The sequence below is a fragment of the Pinus tabuliformis genome, chromosome 4_2 (assembly GCF_031772625.1).
Source record: "Pinus tabuliformis cultivar Carrire ecotype Pingquan chromosome 4_2, CPIR1, whole genome shotgun sequence".
NCBI classification, from domain to species: Eukaryota; Viridiplantae; Streptophyta; class Pinopsida; order Pinales; family Pinaceae; genus Pinus; species Pinus tabuliformis.
In genome coordinates this window covers 431,216,862-431,243,036 of record NC_142304.1, presented here as the reverse complement: position 1 = coordinate 431,243,036, position 26,175 = coordinate 431,216,862, and the positions used below count along the sequence as shown (strand labels likewise).

At 32.5% G+C, this 26,175-nt stretch overlaps 1 protein-coding gene across 1 annotated transcript; it reads right to left on the bottom strand.

Annotated features, from left to right (window-relative positions):
• Nucleotides 1–14,770: 14,770 nt before the first annotated feature.
• On the bottom strand, nt 14,771–15,514 carry LOC149169807 (putative E3 ubiquitin-protein ligase XERICO). The gene has a single exon (XM_089427165.1). It carries the CDS (start codon nt 15,458–15,460, stop codon nt 14,960–14,962), a length of 501 nt encoding a protein of 166 aa, XP_089283291.1. The 5' UTR covers nt 15,461–15,514; the 3' UTR covers nt 14,771–14,959.
• Nucleotides 15,515–26,175: the final 10,661 nt, after the last annotated feature.

Sequence of the window (26,175 nt, the reverse complement as noted above, 5' to 3'; positions counted from 1 at the left end):
TAGCATTCGAGAAAAAATGTTTAATGTAGAATTGAAGGACGATGATCCCCTTGCCTTAGCCTCTGATGTAAGAAGTATTATGCATGACATAGAAGCCACCAGTGTTAAAATGGATGTTCTCACCGATACAAATTGTAGTGCAAAGTTTTGTTGAGTTTTCAATTCCTTCACATTGAATATCAATTTCTCATTGAATTCCAACAAAAATTATGAAAGTATTTTAATTATATGCAAAATAAAGTATTTGTAATCAAATTACTAGAAAAATAATGTTAGGTGCAGGACTCACAACCGCATGTCTCTTGTGAGTAGTATATATGTCAAATTTAATAGATTTCTGTAATTACATCACACCTTTAGCATGTGACTGTGAGTATAGATTTAGTTATACTATGTTCTTCTATGGGTTTCCAGGCTTATACGATGGTGTCCCTATACTAAGATGGGCGCAGACCCTATGTTGTTGCATTATTCAGCATAGTTTCCATACAATGTAAAGACCTCTATGTAAAACTATGTTAGAAATAGTTTGTTCCTTTAGTGTTTATAAAGCACAAATTTTCCCTTAGTGATTGTGTGTTATTACAGCCTACTTCATGTGGTTTTCTCTTTGTTTCTCCTGGTTCAATAGTTATGTAATCTAGAGCTAAAGATGCACATGTATTTTTTGATTTATAAATATCTAAATTCCACACTATGTGTCATATTAATGGAATGGTTGTTTCCATGTTTGTATCATTGTCAATTATAATGGTTGAATTATGGCTTCAGCCTCTATATCATGGTAAATTTAAATTTTTTAAGTTACTGATTTAGTATTTGTATTTATATATCTTCCTTTGTCTCTAGGTGAACGAAGGAAATGTAATTTTCTAACGGTGTCATTGTATATTCTACATGTTTTCCTTTTTCCCTTCCGAGTACTTCTCGATTTTTTTGTTTCTACTGGTCATTTATGTTTATGTAAATGAAATTGAATGAATCGTTTCTGCTTGGTATTCTTACGCACTGTTTAATTCCTATTCTCTTTTCAAAACTATCACATGTATTATCTTATTTAAGATGAAAAGTACTAATGTGAGTAGTTTCAGAATTTTTAACTAGTGGGATTTCGTTATATAATTAGTGGGTGATTAACGATCTGTCTGGTTTCCAATGAAGTTCTCTTAGCTTTGCTTCTTGTACAGCTCATGACTATTAGTACTTAACTCCCTGGAAATTATGTATTGCTGAGATTACAATCTCCAATGCTCTAAAAAAAATTCTATTGACTTTATACTTTAGGTTTTGATATTTATTTTATGGTTGATTTTCTTAGGTTCCTTAGTTGTTCCCAGTTGTATTTGTGATATTTATGTATGCTTCTCTATTGTTTACCTCCTATACATGTAATAGTTACATCTTATACATGTAGAGACCTCTTAAGAATATCTTTTCTAAAATAGAATCAATTAATTCATGTAGATACTGAGTACTATACTTAGCGCACTCAATTTTTACTTAATTCCTCTCATTTTATGAGTTATCATGCATAGTCAACTGATTGTAACATCCACCCTTTACTGTTAATAACAACTAAATTCACTAAAAATAGTTATGTGCATCATAGCAATAGATCTTGATTTCACCTAGCTAAATTTACAATAATAAAATACATGCATTTTAGCAGAGCAATAAGGTCAGTCTCCAAGCATAATCACATTTCAAATCACTAGAGTACATGTATCTCTACAACAAATTCAATTTCCTAAAATCTAAGCCTATATCATTAATGATTCTGGAGTATAACATCTACTTGTCATTGTTCATATTAATAAAATAAACTAACAAATATAATCTGACTAGAGTCACCATTAAGGGAGAACTTTGGAATTTCACACCTTTTCCACCGAACCTTGAACTGAGATCTACTAGTTCACCCCCGAGCCGAGATGTTCTTACCAAGGTATCAACAACCTCTATTGATCCCTTCAACATATATTTTATATTTTTTCCATAATCAATTTTTCCTTTAGTGGTGTCTCGCTTTTATGGCTTTCAACACCACTGGCCTAGGCTTTTCCTTTAAATGTCACTTTTCTCTCTAGCAACGCTTTATTTTTATCCAAACTTAGCATCTTTCCCTATCTAAGCAATTTAATGGATTTTCTCCCATATCCATTAAAACTTATCTAAAATATTTATCATGGAAAAATTACCTCAATCTCATTTACTAATGAGATTTTTTGTTTTCTTTATTTGGCAAGAATATCATACACAAGTGTCTCATCCCCAAGTACTTTCACCCAAATTATTTATTAATTAATAATTTTATTTATTTTCATACACATTTTGATGGACTTCATGGCTTTTTCGTCATTCACACAAACATAATTCAATCAAATAAAAACAATATTATAGAAATGAAGGGGTATTATGTTCTTCCCCCTTTTAATTCACATCATCCCCAGTGTTCATTTCCTAGTTACTCCCCATTGGGACAGTGTTGGATAATTCTTTTTCATCTCATCTTCCTACTCTCATGTGGCCTCTTTAGGAATAAAATTCCTCCATTTCATTTTAACCCGAACGACAACTTGATTCCAGAGCCAAATCTCTTTCCAGTCTAGGATACAGAAAGGTTCTACCAGAAAGTCTCCTTCGAGTTCCACTTGTAGCATTTTCCAATCAATTATATGAGAGCTATCATGTACATATTTCTTAAGTAATGATACATGAAAAACATTATGAACTTTAATGTGACTGGGTAATGCTAATTAATAAGCTATGTGTCCAATTCTATCCAGAATTTCAAATGGCCCACAAAACTGTGGCGCTAGTTTTGGATAGGTTTTGTTCTTAAACTATTTTTCCTTGTTTTCACCCTCAAATAAATATCATCCCCAATTTTGAACTCCCTATGTGTTCTTTTTTGTCTGTGTAGCTTTTCTATCTCCCTTGTGCGGTTTTAATGCTCTGTTGAATCATCCACACAATCTTTTCCATTGCTTGCAAAGAATCTAGCCCTAGTATCAATCTATCCTTCAGTTGACTCCAACTGAGAGGTGTATGGCATTTTCTACCATACATGGCTTCAAAAGGGCTCATTTTTATGGATGTTTGATCATTTTTATTGTACGCAAACTTTGCCAAATGCAAAAAATCCTCCCATTTAGTGGGTCTTTCCATGACATTTGTTCTCAGCATGTCCTGCAGAATCTGGTTGGTTCTCTTAGTTTGTCCATCCGTTTGAGGATGATATGCCGTGTTGAAATTTAGTTGAGTTCCCATGCCCCCAAACAATTCCTTCCATAATTTTGAGGTGAATTTGGCATCCCTATCTGACACTATCATCTTGGGTACTCCATGTAATTGAAAAATATGTTTGACACAGATAGTAGTAATTTGTGTTGTACCATAAGTGGATTGTATTGGGATGAAATGGGTTGCCTTACTTAAGGTGTCTACCACTAACATGATGGAGTCATGTTTCCTCTTGGTCCATGGTAGTCCTATGATAAAATCTAAATAAATTATTTCCCATTTCCATTTAGGGATAGGTACTGGATTTAGTAACCCGACAGGGTGTTGATATTGAACCTTTACCTGTTGACACTCTAAACATTTTGATAAATATTCGGCCACCTCTTTCTTCATACCTATACAAAATATATTATTTATTAATATTGTAATCATATTTTGGTACCCATGATGTCTTGCATATGGTTTCTTATGATGCTCATCTAGTATCATTTGTTTCGGGGTATTTACATTGGGAACCTACAATAGTTTCAATAAATCATCAATTTTTCAAAATTTTCTACATAACCAGGAATGTTAATCTGTTGTAGTTTTTGTCGAATTTCCATGTATTTAGGGTCATTGGTTATTGAATTTTTTATTTTCTCTATCAAATTTGTACTAACGCTACTAACTAAAACTTCCATTAGAGTGTAGGCATGTCTTCCTAACACATATGCTATCTTGTTTTCTCTCCCTTTTATGTGTCTAATATTGAACTAAAACTCACTAAGAAATTCCATCCACCTAGCTTGCTTGGCATTGAGGTCTGGTCAGCTAAAAACATATGTTAAGTTGATATAATATGTCATCAAAGTGAATTTATTCCCTAACAGATAGTGTCTCCACATCTTTGAATCATTTATTACTACAAATAACTCTATATCATATAGAGAATAATTCCTTTCATGTGTTTTCATCTTTCTAGACTCATAAGTTATCACTAAATTGTCTTGCATTAAAACCTCCCCTAGCCCTTCCATACAGGAATCGGTGCAAACAGTAAATTCTTTATTTGGATCTACAAGTTTTAAGATGGGAGCCATTATGAGTAGGTATTCCAACTTATCAAAACTTTCCTGGCGTCAGGTTGTCCATTCAAATTTTACCCCTTTCTTTTGTAAGGATGTAATAGGATATGCTAGTTTTGGAAATCCCTCTATAAACCTTCGATAGTATCCCGTGATTCCCATAAATGAATGGACAAAAGACACATCCTTTGGTATGGGTCAATTTATATTGGCTCTAACTTTCTCAAGATCCACTTCTAGTCCTTCCTTAGAAGTGATGTGGCCCAAATATTGTATTTTATTCTTGTATAAATTGCATTTACTAAATTTTCCATACAACTCATGTTCCCTTAGAGTTTGGAGCACCAACTTTAAGTGTTCCTTGTGTTATTTTTCATCCTTAGAATAGATCAAAATGTCATCTATGAATACTAGCGCAAATTTGTCGAAATATTTACTAAATATATTGTTCATCAGGCACATAAAGGTTGTTGGGGCATTAGTAAGCCTGAATGGTAACACTACAAACTCATAGTGACCATATATGGTCCTGAATGCTCTCTTATAAATACCTTCACTTTTTACCCTCAATTAATCATATCTCATTCTTAAGTAAGTTTTTGAAAAAATGGTTGCCCCCCTTACTTGTTCAAATAGATCATCAATACGAGGCAATGGATATTTGTTTGTAATAGTTAACTTGTTTAATTAGTGATAATTGATGCACGTTCTAAATGTGTCATTCTTCTTCTTAACAAATAACACGGGAGCCCCCCACGATGACACACTACGCCTAATATAGCCTTTGTCCAATAGTTCTTGTAGTTGCATTTTTAGCTCCAATAATTCAAATGGACTCATGCAATAAGAGGCTCAAGACACTGGGGTTTCACTAAGTACCAAATCAATGGAAAGGTCTATATCTCTATGAGGGAGTAAACCTGGAATTTTCTCCGAAAAGACATCATGAAGCTCTTTAATCACCAGCAAGATGTCTAATTTTAATTCTTCTCCTTGTTTTTCACTTGCTTCCACATTCACCATAAATAATTGACGCCCCTTCCATGCACTCCTTTTCATTTATAAGGGTGAAATTTGTCTCACTAATATGGGTTTTGGTATGCCTTGGATTAATTGAGTTTTTCCTTGTTAATTTACATAGCTCACTATTTTTTCTAAATAGTTTATAATGCCTCATACTTTTCCAACCAGTCCATGCTTATTAATACGTCATATGATCCTAGGGGAAGTACATTTAAGTTTACTTTTATGAAATAGCCATTTAAATCAAGAGGACATTGCTTTACTTGGATGGTTACTCTTCTCTTTGTTTCAATTGCTAACCGTACCAGCCAGGAAATTTTATAGTTTTCCATTTTAAGTTTACATTTTTCTACCACCTGTGGCCCAATGTAACTTAAACTAGCCCCTAGGTCAATTAAAATAGAAATAGGTCAGTTGGAAATAATACCTTCAATCTCAATCATTGTTGACTGATTTTCCGCTTGTCTATCCTCCAAGGTTGTGCTTATCCTGGTAATATTTCTAGCAATATTATTGACTATGGTGGCTTACTGAACAGCTTGAATATTTTGGACAGATATGGGATTATGTAGACAATCCCTCAACAGATGAGGTTCACCACATCCCCAACACTTCAGTGGTTCTTTTTCTTTACCCCCACTAATATTTTTACTATTCATATCCATAGGTTTTGACCCAGCTTGAGAGTGTGTCAATTGATTTACGTTCCCCTTGCTAAACTTTTTCTGTTGATGATCCTTCCCAAAAATTTTAAGATAACTAGGTTTCTGTCGCTTTGCCCCAATCACAGATTTGGCTCGGTCCTTATTCTTCCAAAACTTGGGGCCTTCACCCTTATTCCTAAATTGTTGATAGCATAGCCTCGCCTTCCTCATTGCTTCATCCATTATCTTAGGATTTTCAAACTCAATTTGTTCCTTGTAGACAGTGGGAAAGCAGTTCACAAACCACTGCACCTTGAATTTTTCTTCTTTAATGTAGGGAACATACCACAGTAAATTGGTAAACTTTGCTACAAATTCGTCCATAGTTAATTTTCCCAAAGTTTAATTCGTGGAACTCTTTTGCGTGGTCATCATAATAATGTTCACTTAAATAGCAGTTTTTAAACTACTCCGAAATTATTCCCAAGATATTGTCTTTTCCTCCAGTAGATGCACACTTTTAGCTTCTTCCCACCAAAGGTTAGCTTTACCTTACAGTTGGTGAATGTCCAATATGGCCTTTAAGCTTCTCTCATATTCATAGAATTGGAAATATTTAGTCATATTAAGCATCCATGCTTCTGCATCCTCCTCTTTTTCCCCATCAAAAGTAGGGGCTTGATTTTCCTAAATTCCCCTTGTAACTCTGTTTGTTTCTTTCTCTTTTGTGTTCTTGGATATGTTCTATCAGATTCCCCCCCGACTTTCAGATTGCTCTAATTTTGTGCCCCTTTTATTTCCTTTCAATATTTCAGTTTCCACCATTCTACGATTAGACTTTTTAGTCAGCCCCCTTATCATCCTTTCTTGCTCCCCACTAGCCTTTGACAAGCGCTCATTATTTCTCCCCAGGTACGTCAATTATTGCTAAAGATTTCTAATAACATCCATGAAATGGGTAGTCGTTGGGGTGGCCCCATTTCCCAATTCAACATACAATTCTTCAACTTCGGTGATGGTTGGAGCCTCCTTGGAAATTTTTGTTGCAGTTGAATCACTTTCTTACCTTGCAATTCAAACAAAATCCATTATTAGTTCTTCCTTCCTTACTACAACTTTTCAAGTCTACACAATTTTATTTTTTTTATTTCTGTAGTGATTCCTTAAGGCCCCAGTGGTGAACTTGGGCTTTGATACCATCTGTCACAACTCCCATATCCACTATTGATCAATACCACAAGAAAAAAAATTATTTCTATGTTTATATGCTTGTAGATAATAATAACATCCCCACTAACATGTAGGTTACCCTTCCTTTCTTTTCTGTAACGATGCTATGGATAGGGTATAAATTTCAAACTCTCCACTTATTCCACCCCTATCACATTGAATGAATTATATCATATATGTATTGTCTCTGGAATGAACATTTAATTACAACCATCATGTCTTGCTTATTATTCTAATGCCTCCTCATTGCTATTTAGGAGGTGACTGTTTATATGTATGGAGGTCCCTTTCGACCTTAATGTTTTGACTATGTATTGCTTTGTGGGCCACTAGGACATAACCACTCCAAGTTGCACTCCATGTAGTTTCTTAGCCTAGGTTTCTTTGTGGTATGGTGAATTTGTTTATATAGTGGGGCGCTTGCCATGGTAGAGTTTGGGTTCCCCCTTATCTAACATATTACACATTTACCTAGCCAGTGGTGTGCATATGTTTTTGGAAATGGTGAACCAATCCCCTATGGACACATACTCCCATCCCATGTCAACTTCACATGATTTGTCAGTATCCTTCTACGTGGAAAATGGGATGAGGAACTTGGAAATTCAACAGTGGATATCACTCCTCCAAACCCTAGACCTATTCTTTCATCGGGTCTCTGTTCCATTCAACATTTTTATGTAAGGGGTTTCATGTTCTACATGGAGTGCTAGCATTTGGTTCAAGAATATTGCAGTTGGGATATGGCTTCATTCATGGAAATTCCTCACTCCATCTGTTGATGGTAATTTGGTTCTCCCTCTCGCTATACATGTTGTTAAAACTTGATTCCTTTAGAGGCATCTTAGGTCTTTCTCTTCCCATTTTTGTTTTCCCTTCACACTAATTCTGCAAATTCTACTGAGGGGTTTTTTTCTTTGTGTGTTTGCTTGGACTAATTGTACCTATCATTTCGACCAGTGTACGTTGCTACGAATTGGAGGGTTTCATGCATGCCTCCTTTCAATCTTCTAGAAGTGCAACGTTCAGGTGGAAAACCGAGTCAATTTCATTAGGATTCCTTTCACAATAATGTAATTTTACTAGGTTTTTCCTCTCTAGGACTCTAGATACCATATTAGACTCATTGTGTCTTCGAGTTATGCTTAGCAGTAAAATTTTGCCTAGATATTGTATACTTCCTACTATGCTTCGTATTCCCAATTCTGTACTAATGGGTTTTGGTCTTATGGTTACTTTTTTTGTTATTCACGGTTATGTGCTCATTTTCATTTGGAACTAACTATGCTCTTATTTTTCTCATTTCTTTACAAGGAGCACTAAGGACACAAGCCCCTTAATTCAATGGTCACAATCTATAGAAGAAAATGCAAGGTACATCCAAGTCTATTAGGGTTTTCTGTTTTCCTCTAGTTTTGATAGGGCACGACCTCTCACTGGTTATTGGGTTGCAGTTTTTTAGCTACAATTTACTATGGGTTATCCCTCCTTTGTATATTTTGATTCATTTGACCTTAGTGCTCATAGTTCTATTGCTATTTTGCAGGGGTGCTTCCCTGGAGAGGTGTATATGTGAGCACACACCTTCTGACTCTAACATGCCTTCCATGTATAGGTAAGGGTTTATTTTCTCCATTGTTCTCTGTGTAATAATTTTGGTCTGATAAGATTTAAACTCTGGTTATATGATGCTCACATCCAGACTTCCATGTCTTGCAGGTGTTTGCTACCCCTTACCACAGCCGCTTACATATTCAATCGGAATGATAGCATCAGTAACGGGTAGTCATTATGGCTTCCCGATTGGTTCAATTTCCTTCTCTAGGTTTCGAGTTGTTACAATATTCCGGTGATATTCCTGAGAAATGGTGTTAGGTTCACGACTCACAACTGCATGTCTCTTGTGAGCAGTATATATGATAAATTTAATAGATTATGAAATCTCTGTAATTACATCATGCCTTTAGCTTGTGACTGCAATTCTAGCTTTAGTTATACTTTGTTCTTATGTGGTTTTCTAGGCTTATACGATGGTGTCCCTATACTAAGATGGGCACAGACCATGTGTTGTTGTACTATTCAACATAGTTTCCATACAGTGGAAAGACCTCTATGTAGAACTGTGTTAGAAACATTTCATTTCTTTAGTGTTTATAAAACATAAATTTTTCCTTACTGAATGTGCATTATTATGGCACGCTTCAGGCAGTTTTCTTTTTGTTGCTTCTGGTTTGATAGTAATGTAATCTAGAACTGAAGATGCACATGTATTTATTTATGTATAAATAGCTAAATTTCATGCTTTGTTTCATATTAATGGAATGGTTGTTTCCATATCTGTATCATTATCAATTATAATGGTTGAATTATGGATTTAGGCTCTATATCATGGTAAATTTATATTTGTTGAGTTATCGATTCAGTATTTATTTTTATATATCTACCTCTATCGCTAGGTGAGTGAAGGGATTGTAATTTGTTATCAATTTCGTTGTATATTCCACATGTTTCCTTTTTCCCTTCCCAGTACTTCTTGATTTTTTTATTTCTAATGTTCATTTTTGTTTATGTAAAGGTAATTGAATGAATCATTTCTGCTTGGTATTTATATGCACTATTTAATTACTAGTCGCTTTTTGAAACCATCACATGTATTATCTTATTTCAGATGAATAGTACTATTGTGAGTAGTTTCATAATTTTTTACTAGTGGAATTATGTTATATAATTAGTGGGTGATTAACGATTTGTCTGGTTGCCTATCAAGTTCTCTTGGCTTCATTTATTGTATAGCTCATGCCTATTAGTAGTGAACTCCCTGGAAATTATGTATCACTGAGATTACAATCTCCAATTCTCTAAAAACTTTTCTCTGGACTTTATACTTTAGTTTCTGATATTTGTTTTATGGTTGACCTTCTCAGCTTCCTTAGTTGTTCCTAGTCATATTTGTGATATTCCTATACACTTGTTTACTGGTTACTTATATACATGTAATAGTTACGTCTTATACACATACAAACCTCTCAAGCATATCTTTTGTAAAATAGAAGAAATTAAGTCATGTAGATACTGAGTACTATACTCAGTGCACTCGATTTATACTTAATTCCTCTCAGTTTCTAAGTTAGCATGCATATTCAATCGATTGTAACATCCACCCTTTACTGTTAATAACAACTTAATTCACTAATAATAATTACATACACCATAGCGACAGATATCAATTTCACCCAGCTAAATTTAAAATAATAGAAAACGTGCATTTTAGTAGAGAAGTAAGGTCAGTCTCCAAAGCATAATCACATTTAAAATCACACAGTACTTGTACCTCTACAAAAGATTTAATTTCCTATCAACTAAGCCTATATCATTAATAATCCTGGAGTACGTCATCTACTTATGGATGTCATATTAGAAAATAAAGTAACAAATATAATCTGACCAGAGTCACCATTAAGGGAGCACTTGGGAATTTCACACCTTTTTCCACCTAACCTTGAACTGAGATCCGCTAGTTCACCCCTGAGTCAAGATGTTCTTCCCAGGGTATCAACAACCTCTATTGATCCCTTCAACAGATGTCTTATATATTTTTCCATAATCGATATTTCCTTCAGTGGTGTCCCTCTTTTGTGGCTTTCAACACCACTGGCCTAGGATTTTCCTTTAAAGCCTGCTTTTCTCTCCCGCAACGCTTTATTCTTATCCAAGCTTAGCATATTTCCCTAGCTAAGAGATTTAATGAATTTTCTCAACTATCCATTAAATCTTATCTAAAATATTTATCATGGAAAAATTATCTCAATCTCATTTACAAATGAGACCTTTTTGTTTTTCCTTCTTTGGTAAGAATCTCGTACACAAGTGTTTCATTCCCAAGTAATTTCACCCAAATTAGTTATTAATTGATAATTTTATTTATTTACATACACATTTCAATGTACTTCATGTCTTTTCTGCCATTCACAATAACATAATTTAGTCAAATAAAAATAATATTACAGCAACGAAGGGGTATTACACTCTAGTTCTACCATGCATAGAGAGGGATCAAATATTTTGAGGTGCAAAAATTTTCTCAATCTTTGCACTCAAAAAGAGGTTTTCATACTAAGAGATTTGATCCCTCTCAGTGCTTGGTAAATCCAGAGTTAAGATGGATCTATGCTGGTTATATTAATATAAAATAAAGTTGAAAATTCTTGCATGAATTTAACACCTATTATGAAATTGCAGTTTATATTTCCAGTTTATCGTTGATTTTTTTTATGGTTTAATTGGTGAAATGTGTTCATGGAAATAACATCAGAACTTTCTAAAGCAATATTCTTCTAAAATTGTATTCGAGTTATTACATGCACACATAGATGGATAAAAATCCCACCCTCATGTACTTTAATGTAAAACCCATTATTAGGTGATATGGAGGCACGATGCCTCTAATAGAGAGATAGAACCACACTCCCTATCCATGAGGGGATGCTAACTGTGAGGACATCTTTTTTGTAACTCGTACATTATGTTTTCATTAATATTATGAAGGGGAAGGTTTTAGTATGATGGCTCTTGCGATTGTGGTCACTCACCTAATATTAACTAGCCTTCACAACATTAGATCCCCATGCTTTGACATGAATGTCAGGATCATTCTTATTGTTATGCATGATTATTTTTCTCATCTATATGGCATTCAAATCAGCTTTTTGCAGAAATCAACATTCTTAATCCACAGTATTGGTATGGTAACATCTACTTCTTTTAAATCCATTTGCATAGTCCCCCTGTTTTGGTTCTAGCCTACCTTTGTCTATGGGTTTATTTTGCCATGGTTTCTTGGTGGCAGTTTCTAGGTGGAATTTCAATGGAAAAATGGAAGTGTAACTATAAAAAGGAAAATGTGGGCCAATCGATGACCTCTCAAATAGGCCCAACATGAAGTTAGATCCTATAACAGAATATTTAATCAATTCACCCCCCTACAGCTCGAGAATCCATTAAAATCGTTGAGGAAAAATCTCAACTAGAATGAACTTTTCTCCATGGTGAAGTAGTTCATGAGCAAGTTGCATCATGGGCTCCGAACACTAGTACCTCCAAAACTTGTGATCCAAAACATGTTAAGACTCTATATCTATACACTTGGGCTTCACCTTGTTGACCAATGTCTTACCACCTTCATTCATAAAAGCCATTTAAAATTGTGAAAAATAAAGCCAATATGTTGTAGATATTGGGATGAGGGTATGTAGGTTAGAGGGTTTTATAATTATTTGTATGAAAAAGCTTATTTTGTAAAAATAGTGTTATATATTAAAAATATGGGTTATTTCTACTATAAATATGTATTGGGAGGGGGGTTCAACAAAAAGAATTTGGGATATTTTCATCAATATCTAGTGAGATTATAGGTATCCATTAATATCACATTAATAGAGATGTTATGATACACATATTGATTTAGTGGAAACTCTATAGATGTATACTTTAAAATAAAAACCATTATGGAAAAAATTATGATTGAACCATTGAAGAATACAATGTCAATCTTATTCAATTGGATAAGCTCCAGTTACAAGTTAAGGAAATAGAAAGGAAGGAAGTTAAGGAAATAGAAAGGAAGGTAAAGGTTTCTGCTTCAATAGTAGCAAATATGGACATTGAACCTATAATACCAAAGGTTGTGTTTGTTTAGGTCAAAAACTTTGAAGAAAACTCACCTCAACTTACTCTTGTTGTGTTGAGTCTATTTAGACCTTTTTTTCTTACTATATGAAGCATAACTTCCCTTATCACCAAGCATACGTTGATCATATTTTTTTACCTCTTCATCTGGTCCTGATGATGAATCACACTTTTTGGTTTGAAATGTGTCGGCCAAAAATTTCTCTTATGTGAACCACACTTGTTGGTTCGAAAGGTGTCGGCCAAAAATTTCTCTTATGTGAACCACATTTTTTGGTTCGAAACGCGTGGGCCAAAATTTTTTCTTATGTGAACCACACTTGTTGATTCAAAATGAGTAGGCCAAAAGTTTCTCAGTTTCTCTTATGTGATTTCTACCGAGATACTTTTCTTAAAATATTTTTCTTGTGTAAATGAGACCTCTTATTTAAAGTTTTTATTTATAATTTTTTGATAAATAATTCCATTTAAACAATATGGATTTAATTTATTTATTTTTTTAACTATTAAATCTGATTTTTCTAGTTACTTTTAACTTTTTTCATATATAATTATTTATATAAATATATTTTTCCTTAATTAATGTATCTTTTAATGCATTAGAAATATATAATCATTCATATAATAATAAAAATAAAAATATATAATCATTTACATGATAATAATAACAAGGGCTACATAGTAACTAATACGTGCAGCTTAGCTTAAATATAGCTTAATTAAACTAAAAAATAATAAAGACAAAGATTTCATCACAAAAATAAAATTATTAATAAAATACTGCATTGTTGAATGCGATCACCAAAAATTAAGAAATATGATTAACTAATATTGTTTATATTAACATATATACAAGTTAATATATATCTTTGTTTTAATATATATTTATGTGTTTTACTTTTTATTAATGTATAAAAAAAATTATAATTAAATTTATTAAAATATGTTTTCAATATAATAATAAGTCATCTTAAATTGAAAGTATGGAGAAATTATAATTATTGAAAATATAAATAATAGAAAAAGGAAAAACAATCAAAAAGTTAAATAAAAAGGAATTAAAACAAAAAACAAAAAATTAGTAATTCATACAAATGGAAGTTACTAAAGAGTCTATAATAAGACCTCAACCAATCACTTTAAAAAAAATAAATTTAAATAATAATAAAAATTGAATTCCAAATGTTAAACTATAAATAAGTGAGATAATTTTTTGATAAAAACAAACTAATACACAATCAAAGTAAAACTGAATACCTAACACTATACCTATTACAATTATAATAATAAAAATAAAAATAAAAATTAGAGTCAAGAGACTATTTTTTTATAAGTTGATGAGGGCCACGTTCAAAACCAAAAGTACAAACCAAAATCAACTAATTAAGAAATAGACTATAACCCGATCTGAGAAATAGACTATAACCAGATCTGAGAAGCGAACACAACGAATTTATGGAGTTCTTGAATTCGTCTAATATCAAGTTTGGTTCTTACAGAAAGATCTCCTTAAAGTAGATATATAAAGCTCCATTTTCAATATATATAAAAACATTAAAGCTCTGCTTTTACTACAGTCATATACATTAAACATTTAAATATCTCAACCCTATTACATCTAAGTCAGATCACACCTCGTTGTGAATCATACACTGATCATTGATATCCTCTCTTTTCTTTTTAATTACATAGCTGGCATCATAAATAATCACTTTGCACCAGCAACCAGAGAGAGACCCGCCTGGTTAATAGCATGTTGGAGAAAATAGCAAAAAGGGTGGTGGGAGCAGTGAGCAGCACAAGTTTTGACTTAAGTGGCAACTTCTCAGGAGAAGGGAAAGATATGAACGATATGAAAACAAGTTGAGGAGAAAGATATTAGTCATAGTAATATGAAAACAAATTCTATTATTAATGAAAGTAAATTCCATTGCGAGCTCCTGGAATTTTGATATTTGGAATCAATTTACAAATAATCCCAACGTTATTCCGGATAAAAAGAAAAACAAAAGAGAAGTTGCTAAGATGGCAACTGATGTGATGAAAAGAAAAGCAGAAGAAAAGTTGCTATGTGAGCTCGTCCTGCCCAATCATCGAAAACATATTTGCAGTTACCTGCGCCGACCTGCAGAGTGGACATGTGGGCTGTAGCCCCTGGTAATCCAGCCATTTCTCAAGGCAACATCTGTGAAACAAATGGCAGCATGGCAGCTGGCTGATTCCATCCCCCTCCCCCAAGGTGCACAAACAAACTGCACAATCTTCATTGCAAAAGGAAGAAGAGAAGGTAAGAGGAGGGTTTTTGCCAAATATCTTTCCTTCAAAGGAAAGCGGGTTAGTGAGTTGAGAGCCCACTGATATATTCATTCTATCAAGACCACCTTCATCATCATGCATCTGTTGGTCTGAACATTCAGCTGCTTCCATGTTGTAATCTGAAGCAACGAAGCCCAACGATGGGAAAAGAGAGCACAGCATCTGCTTAATGGCTACCACGAAAATAGCAGCGTTTATTATGAGCATGGGCAGAAGCCCTGGAGACAAGTCTGAGAGGCTGGAAATCCCCATGGAGCCGAATTGAGGCGATGTTAGTGTGTCCGGACATTGAGAGTATTATAGCAGTAGAGCAGAATGTACAAATGCAACCCACGGCCAGTAAAGAGCCACGTTTATGGGCCACAGGGCTGCAATTTGCAAGCTGCACGGGACCCAGCTTCCATGGCCTGACAACGACGGGTGAGGGAAAGGAAAGGAATTGGCAGGGCCACCCACATGGAATCTGCCTGGTTATTTGGAGCTGGTAACAGACAAGTTACCTGCAAGTTGCAAGTTGCAACTCGGGAAGAGTTTGAGTGACATGCACGCCATGTTGATGGTTCAAAATTTATGGAGGTTGTAACGTGATCATGCCGTTCTGTGACTCTTGGATAAGGATCGGGATTTGTTCAATGCCATTGCCATTTTATTAGGCTTTGTGTAATTAGGCCCTTGTTACAAAATTTTCCAGAAATCTATCATCCAGAATTCTAATACCACGCGTGTTTGAATTAGTATTATCAATATCTAAATTCCAATTATTTTTTTATTGTGAAAATAGATTCAATCTCATCAATAAACTTTGTGTCACTAAAATAGAACTTTGGACGCCCAAAACTCCAAAACTCTAAATCTCAACACCCAAAAAAACACTATAACTAACCTTTCAAAAAATTTAGGCAAAATTTCTCAAAATCATAACTATTGTTTGTGGGCAAAATTGTGCCTCCTTAGGCTACGGCATTCTATTATTCTTCTGTGTCGGCTGATGGTGAGTACGCGGTTCCCTCATTTTCAGATGTCAAGATAAATTAGCTCGAACCATTTTCAGTGTCGGTTGATAGTAACTATACGATACCCTTATGTTTGGAACCGTATACTGATCCCTTATTTGTGATCAGATTCATTCGGTGTATTTGTGACTACATTCATTCGGTGTGTGCATTAACAGTGAGTTTACGGTTTTATTTTTGGATAGTCATATTCGAATGGTTAAGTATTCTAAGTTTTGAAGTTTTTTTAATGGTGTAGACTTGTTTTTGTCTAAAATACAATGGAAATTTTAGTAAGATTTTAATAAAATTTGGTGTAATATATTGGAAATTTTGGTTATAGTTTTAAACTTGGGTTTTTTTATGGTGTTGAACCTATTTCCACCACAAAAACATTATTCAATCACTTTTTTTTCTCAATATTTTATGAAAAAATGCTAGATTCTAATAATTTATGGCATTCCTGCAAAATTAATGATCAGTGGACAATTTTATTTTTGGATTCTTGAATTCTAGTTGTTAATTGTTCCAAGTTTCAAAGGTTTTTTAGAATATTTTTATGTTAAATTTACCTAAAATTTAGTAGAGATTGATTGACCTTATAAATTTGAATTGTGAATTTTATACCTTTCACTCTAAAAGAGGTTTGCATAGAGATTTGTTCCCTTTTCCCACTTGGTAGATCCAGAGTTAAGATGGATCTATGTTGGTTTAATTTCCTCTTTTAAATAAACTATATTCCACATTAATACACTAGGTTTTGATCCCTCTTCCCACTTGGTAGGTCCATAGTTAAAATGGATCTATGTTGGTTTAATTTCCTCTTTCAAATAGACTATATTCCACATGAATAGCATAGGTTTTCATAAACCTAGAGTTCATACCAAGTCAAGTTTGCTTTATTATTTTAGTTTAAAGTTATTTTTATTTTAACTTAGATTTTTTTACCACTTAAAAATATTTAAAGTAGAGTTATTTTTATTTTATTTTAACCAAATAAAAATGTTTACAAAACATTACATTATGATACAACATCTCTACCATATTAAACTGAGAACATCTCTCCAAAATTAAAAATTAAATATATAGCATATTTTTCAAAATACTAAATAAATTAAAAAAAAAAATCTAAAAATCATAATCTAACTTGTGTTTACAAACTCAAAAAGTGGAAAAGTTAATATGTTTGGCCTAAAAAATTTAAAATAATTAAATAATAAATATGTGAGTAGATTAACTGAAATCATAAATAAACAAGGACATTAAAAATTTAAAATAATTAAATAATAATTATGTGAGTAGATTAATTGAGATCATAAACAAGGACATATGTGAGTAGAATAATTGAGATCAGATCATAGTGGATAGGGACACAATCAGTATTGTGTTATAAAATATTAAATGCTCTACAGTGAGTATATTGTTCCAATAAATTAAATGTTTTCCAATTTTGAGTGTATAAAATATTAAATGCTCTACAGTGAGTATATTGTTCCAATAAATTAAATGCTTTCCAATTTTGAGTGTACCTTATTGGATTCAATTTCAATTTTTTTTATTGAGTTTAAAAAATAATTTTTTTAACATTTAATGTTTTATATCTGAATATTTATTTATTTTTATTGATTTTAATAAATATTTGTTTTTAGATATAAGATAATTTATAGTATTTAAAGTTATTTATTTTAATAATAAATGTGGTTTTGAGAGTGAATATCTATAGTTTAATGTTGTTTGAAAGTGAATATGCATGGTTTAAATTTATTATTTGAGAGTGAATATATATTGTTTAACTTTGTTGGAGAGTGAATATGTATGGTCTATTATTAATTAAGTCATCAAAATATTTAATAAGTAATAATTTGATTTAAATAGAAATTTTCGATACTAATCAAAATAGATCAAAATAGTGTAAGATTATTTTCTGTCAAAATTAATTATTAAATAATAGTTAAATAATATTGAAATATTAAGTAAAAATAATTACATATTATCAAATAATAAAACTATTATTTAATGTTATTTAAAACTGGATATCTTCTATTCAATTATAAAAGTATGCATTATTAAACTATTATTAAATGTTATCCATTAATAATAATAATAATTTAATAATAGATATTTACCTTCAAAATAGATATCCATTGTTGAATTATAAAAATATATATTATTAAATCATTAATATTCACTGTTAAATTATAAAAATATGTATTATTAAATTATTATGAATGCTGTTCCAAGTTAGATATTCATTATCCATTATAAAAATATGCATTATTAAATTATTATGGAATGATGTTGACTTAAGAAAAATTCATCATTTTCATTAACAATAATTTGATATAGATATTCCCATTAAATAATAGTTATAATTTAAAATGCATACCTACCCTTTTCACAACATTTCAATAGTACATACCGACCCTTACACAACCTTTCAATACTGAACAACCTACACTGAATGGGGCAATTAAACCGTATTATGGTGCTCCACAAATACCATCCCGTACAGCGTCATCATTTTCCAACATTCTACTTTATGTGACAGCAACAGTGTGTACGTAAAGTACTCAAGGAGAGGAAGAAATTTCAATCTTCTGCATGCCTGAATCTGCTATCTGCCAAAGCTATCCTTCTTCCCACTTGCTGCATTTTTCTTCCCACTATAGACCGATCAGTCGTTATCATATATAATGGATATTGTTTTCTTTACCTTGCTTGCTTGCTGATTTAATGAAGGATTCAATGATACAGGTGTGGTAATATAGTGTTTCTTTAAACAACAAGAGTTGTGTGTAGTGCTGTACTTGAGATTTTGCTATGTTTTTAATATTTATTAAAAATAATTAATAATATTTTAATTATAAATAATGGAGTAGTTTAATTTATAGACGAAATAGTTTTTAATTGAATTTAGTGTTACAATTTCAAACAAAAATGTGATTTTTTTGTTATTTAAAATAGATTTTTGAAAGCATAAATAAATTCAGCTTCTGAAAAATTTTGGGGCACTAGAATTCTAGTGATTAAACAATTTAAACTAATGTTTTTAAAAATCTCCACAAGATTTTAGTTAAAATTAACTATTGTAAAAAAATAATATTTGGTAACTAAAAATAATTGTTATTAATCAATTATGTATCAATTTAAAATTAGTTATTTATTAATTCAAAAACTAATTGTATTTTAAAAAAGCAATTTTTTTATATAAAAATATAATATTGTTTATAGATTACTTTTAAGTTATATATGGAGAAAATTTAAGCTAATATTGATCATAGTTAATTTATCATCAATATTCTCATTAACAATAATATAGATATATAGATATTATTTTAAAAATTAATAATTAATTAATTAAATTTAATATATTTAATATATTAATATCAATATTTCTATTAATAATAATATAGATGTATAGATATTATTTTAAAAAACAATAATTAGTTAATTAATTAAATTGAATATATTGAATATATTAATTTTCTATTAGTTTCTAGAGGCAGTTTAAATGGCGATGGCTATGAAAATGAAGTGTTATGTATCAGGAGGTTTGAAGTTCAAATCCCCCAGATTTACCGCTGATTATGGAAAGGGCATACCTAGGCACTAGAGGTTATAGTGGTAGCCATCAGAATAGACCCTGTCACAAGAGCACAAAATTAGCCCACTTGCTGATTCCTCTCATATATATATATATATATATATATATACATACATACATACATGCGCACACACAATTTAAATAACAAGAGAGTGAACATTGTTCACGCACCAAACAGAAATCACCCTTATATTTTATAGGCAAAGTACAGGTTACATATCACTTATAGATTATGAATATCTAGCAATCTAGATCATAAGAAAGTGAATTGAAGTAGTTAGAGATAGTAATCTAGAAACTCACAATTTACAACGTACAATACACATGTGAGTATTAAGTCTAAGTCTCTCCCAGAATGTTTACATTATAAATATTGAAATCACAAATTACAATACTCTAATAACAACATTCATCTTCATCTGGTCTAGTCATCATTAGCACTTTAACCCACTCTAACATCTCACAAATAATACTCTTTCTCCACCACAACTTCGATCTTACCGCTTGACCCATTTAAGACAAAATTGTTTCTAACCGTCATTGACATACTTGTAGAATTGACAATATTGACATATTTGATCTCAAACTTTTGTGATCCATATTTATTTTTGTAGTTAGCTTTCGACAAAATCACATCAACGATCTTTGATGGTCAGCGTTTTGAACCTACTAATGAGGTTCATCTTCAGGACCTGAAGATGAACCTCATTAGTAGGTATTTAAATGTTGACCATCAAACATTGTTGATGTAATTTGTCCAAAAGCTAACTACAAAAATATTGACATAGTCGGCTCACAAGGGTTTCCAAAAATTGTAAAATAATTGAATCATTCTATGGACATACCTCCATTTGTCATATACTTAGTTTTTGGTTATCTGCTAGTTTCTAGGAAGGTAATCTTGATATTGCATGTATTCAGAAGTCAATCATACAAATTGACCTCTTAAACACATAGACACAAGAACTGATGTTCCTGAAACTGAAGCTTCCAACTAATACCAAGAACCACTAGCCCTTCTTCATAGACACACAAAAATAACTTGTAATCAGGACTACCAACTTGTAACAGATTGTAGTCATAATTAAATTAGCATTGTGTTCACGGGGCTTCTAGAGATACTAACTTAATTTTGTTACTTTATTCATTGAATGGTTCTTCATTTGATCTTTGCACACTTAAATAATAATAATAACATACTACAACATAAGAAAATTGTAACCCACACCACACAATAAATCTGGCTATATATGTTGCAAAACATTCTTATACTCAGATCTACACACACAAGAATTAGATCTAGAAAATGAAGGTCCACACAGAACAATCACACACAAATCCTAGACATATGTTCAACTCGAATACGGGATCGGTCCTATTAGATTTATAGACTAGGACTATTTTGCACCACCTCATAAGTCATTAAATCAACATGTTCCATTATCTTACAAGCTCCCCTAGTGAACAATAACCCAACCCTTTCCAAAACCACTTCCTCTACACATTGTTCTCCACAATGATCTATGTTGTTCCCAGAACATGTCACAATAGTCCAACGTGGATTTTTAGCTCAGATCTCTCCTACAGGATTCACACGTGCATTGTTCGCAATAGCATAAATGGATGGACAAATTGGTCACTTACAACAAGCAATAAGTCACACACAATAATCACTCAAACAATAATCTGTCTACTCTCAAACACTTATTTATTCACATAGGATCAATTATCATGGCTCTCGCATCTTCTTGGAATTACCATGAGGGAGTTAAGCTAGAACAGGCTCAGATACCAACTTAAAAACCAAGAAAGTGATCATTGTTCACACACCAAACATAAATCACCGTTATATTTCATGATCAAGGTTATATATAGCTTACAGATTACAAATTTCTAGCAATCTAGATCCTAAGAAAGTGGATTTGATTAGCTAAATATAGTAACCAAGATACTCACAATCACAACTTGTAATACACATATAATCATCAATTTTAAGTATACATATATACATATTCCATTACATTCAATTTTCTAAGCCATCTAAATACAAAACATTGCATATATAAATTCTAACTGAAAATGTAAACTAAACTAATTAACATTTTATTTTATACATTAAATTAAGAATCTATAAATTATTGGTATAAAGATTATTTTATATCATGGGTAATAAATTTATAAATTACCTCTTATAAAGAAATCTATATTTTTTTTCCTTATAAGGAAACTTTGTATTACAGTAGAATTACAAAAAATACATTCTTCAAATCATTAAAGCTTAGCAAATATTGGTTTTTGACATGGGCTTGAGAGTAAGTAAGAAGATGATGGAGGTAGAACTGGGTAGGTCTATGTTCACAAAGGAGAAACCAGAGAGCCTCCCTTCAGTTAAAATTTAGAAAAATATACAAAACCATGCCTAGCAGGTCAACTTAACCTTAAAAGAACAACAATGCAAAACATATAGAAACATTACATTGAAATACCAACAATGAAAAACATGTAGCGATGCTACCTTGATAGACCAATAATGTCAGCTAATAGTCAAGGGGGTCCTCCTAGAACATGGTGCATGATTGCTAGTAGTTTAGGTCATCTAATAAAGGGAGCCCTAAGGAGGTTGGCTAGCTAGAAGAGGTTGGGAACTCTTAGTGCCATTAGAGAGAGCTAATGACCTGGCTGCCAAGACCACCACCTTTGCCATAAGAAGGACCCGAACCAATAGAAGTAGGTTTGGACTTGCCATATAACTAGCGTTGACATGGTGAGGGGCTATAAGGCCTGTCATGGGGAGCATTTGAATGCACTGGAGAAAGAGAAGAGTCGTCCACTGTGTCAGTCAAGGGAGATTATGAACCCTAAAGCTCCATACCCAGAATTCGGGAAATTATGTGATATGCAAACTTTACATGGTGTAAGTGGCATTCCAGGTCCATGACATTTCCTTTCAGTAGCACGTTGGTGTCTTCTTGATCCTTATAATGACACCCCAAGATGTTTCATAGGGCCCAAAGATGGTCACTCGAGATCCAAAGCTCATGTGCTTCAGCATCTACCACCATTCTTTTGAAGTGGTGAGGGACACTACAATCAAAATTTTCATCACCGTGCCCATGCCAAGGAAGGTGGGGAGGTCGACCTCTCCCATGGATACCTCCATTGGTCTACCCTCATTCTCATACCATAGTTACAAAGAAACAAAATGTGAATTCTGAATCTGAGCGGATTAACCACCTTCACACGATTGAAGGAGTTGGAAGCCATGTCAAGATATCCCAATGTTTTAATGAGGAGTGAGGGACACAGGATGCTAAGTGGTATTTCCATGCACTTAATGCACTTTAAATGTGGGAGGGGGTAGAATTGACACCGCCACCATGCTCAACCTCGAAGAATGGTTTATGTGCCCCTAAAATCCCACCCTAGGCTTACGAGTTGTCTTTATTAAGGGCATTGAAAACTTGAGCTACTAGACTGCCATCCAAATTTGGGGAAAGAAATCTATAAATTACCTCCTATTAAATATTTTTATTATAAACATGAATAATGATTATTATTTAAAATTATAAATTTATTTAATCTTTATTCAAATTATAAATTTATTAAAATTACCTAATGCAAATTATTTTGTATATGGAAATTTTTTTAACCCACCTCTAACCAAAACAAGAATATCAATAATTCTCTTTGTTTACTTACAATTTGAGTAGGTTTAAGTAAAATTTGAGTGGATCTAATGGTTAAGAAAATGTATTTTTTCATAAGAGGTCACATGTTCAAATTCGAAGGGGGTAGAGTATGTACACCTCTAGATAGACTTTAATAGTAAAATCACTACACACAAGAGGTGGGTCCCTTATCCCACAAATAAAAAGTCTCATACACCAATTTCATGGAGGAGGTGGGTCCCTTATCCCACAAATAAAAAAGTCTCAGACATCAATAAAGTTTCATATACTAATTTAATAGAGGAAATAGGTAACTTATCCCACAAATAAAAAAGTTTCATACACCAATTTGATGAAGGGGGTGTATTTTATCCCACAAATAAAAGTCTCATACACCAATTTGATTTTTCACTTAATCATAACCTTTAAAAAATATTATTTTTATTATTGTTTTTGTTATTATTAAAAACCATGTATACAATTGCACCACCTAAATAATTTAAATTATTCTTAATTTTGCCCCATATTACAATTGACTTTAAACAACAACATACAACTAGAAAGATCAAAACTTGGCAAGGTAGCAGTATCCCATGTAAAAAGTAATTGATAGCTACTTTAGATTAATTTAAATAGTTATAGAGTTAAAAACCTCCAAAACCATCTACATATAAAGTATGCTACATAGTAATCATAAACCCCAATTTAAAGTAGCCTTGGATTTATAACTTTTCTTATAGTTAAATTGTTATACATTAATTGTACAAAATATGTTACAAGATAATCATTAACCCTAAGTTATCTACATATAAAGTATGCTACATATTAACCATAAACCCCAATTTAAGGTAGTTTTGGGATTTATAACTTTTCTTATGGTCAAATTGTTATATATTAATTGTACCCGAGACACTACATGCTAATCATAAGCCCTAGTTTAAGGTAGACTTGGAATTTAAAACTTTCCTAATCAATGTTGAATAAAATAAGAATATGAAGGTTTTTTTTGTGTAAGTTAGATTTGGGTCCTTATATTTCTTTCAAAAGGAACATTGTACTTGGAAGTTCCAAAAATGAACCAAATGGTCTCAACCTACCCAAAGGGAAACCAAGTCTATTAACCATCTGGTGGAGTCATATCCTGACAAAAGTTTAAACATCCTCATCAAGTCTAGTAAAGCTAAAAGCATTGTCAATTAATGTTTACCTATATCTCTAACTTGTCAATGCCTAAATGTGTTGTAATTCTAAACTAGATATGATTTCATTTGGTTCCTCTCTACCCTTTGTCACAAATTTTATTCCCATAATCAGTGCTCCTTTCAATAATTTCAGGACTAAATCCATTTAAAAGTTGTAGTTAGATATATTAATAATGGGAGGAGTCAAAAGGTAGGCCAACTCTATGCGAGTATAGCTAAGAATTCTTTTAAATTCTGCGATTTGTAGAAAGACCTTCACGGTCCAACTTAAACCTTAGGATCAGGCTTACGAGGCTTTGTTTGCTTAATACAACTCTTGTTATGCTACTTCCAACCTCCACCTTTATACTTTGAACATAGGCTTCACTATAATCGATGTACAGTCGATGACACGTAAGCCTGGCTCAAAGAGTCAGTGCTATGTAAAAGAGAACTTGCAAGGACCACCAGGGTAAGCCCTCTAGGTAGGGTCCACTTAATCTCTCTTCACTCTATTGGCCACTCTATACATATCCCAACACAAATAGAGAATGTGCTCACAAAGAGCCGTCGGGTGGAGACCTCCGAGCAGGACCCAGAGATAATGCTCCAGGTCGTCGATATAAATCTCAGTGAAATAGAAAAAGGCATTATGCAAAGTCATCGAGGTAAGTCTTCTAGGGAGGGTCCACCCACTCTCCATAACTCGATGTGTATAACCTTGATGCTTAATAAGATCTTCAGGATAACAACCATTCGACAGATCCCATCAATTGATGTGTATGTAAATTGTCACATCGTCTAATGATATATCCCTATAGGGAATGAAAATGTGAAGTATTTCGCTCAGCTCCTTTGTGGGCATTCCTTTGTGCACTCTAATTCCACTCTCTTGGGCAATGCTTATCCCTTCTCTGCTCTTGCGACTCCAACAAGCAATGCATACACATATATGCCTCTCAACCCAGTTAATAAAATACATTTTTATAATTAGACTATGTACTATTCATAAGATTGTAGAAAGACTAGTCTAAAATATAATTAAGGCTTCTCTCCACTACACACATGAACCCAATTTTATTAAAAAATAAGGAATATAAATATTACATGATGGTTCTATCTAGATCCATGAATATAAGATCAAAACAAATTTAGGGAAAAATTAAACAACTATTTCAATTCTTTAATAATCCGCCTAAATTAAACAAATTACATGGAAATTTCAAAAAACTCCTATCCTAAAACACCACTCATTGAGGAATTAACTCCTATGTTAAATGTTTTTGACCTCTCGTTCAATGAGAATTATAGATGGCCCTGCATCATGCTCCCGAGGAACAAATATTTCATCGACTCATGTCCATGTGTTCTTCAACAGATTTGCCACTTTTTTGTATGAGTGTGGTTGTAATCTAAGTTGCATCTGAGACTGGAAGGTTTTTCCATTTTACCAAGTATTCAAAATATTATGTGTCCCTGATCTTCTTGATCAATCTCTTGTCCAAGATCCTTTCAAGCTGCA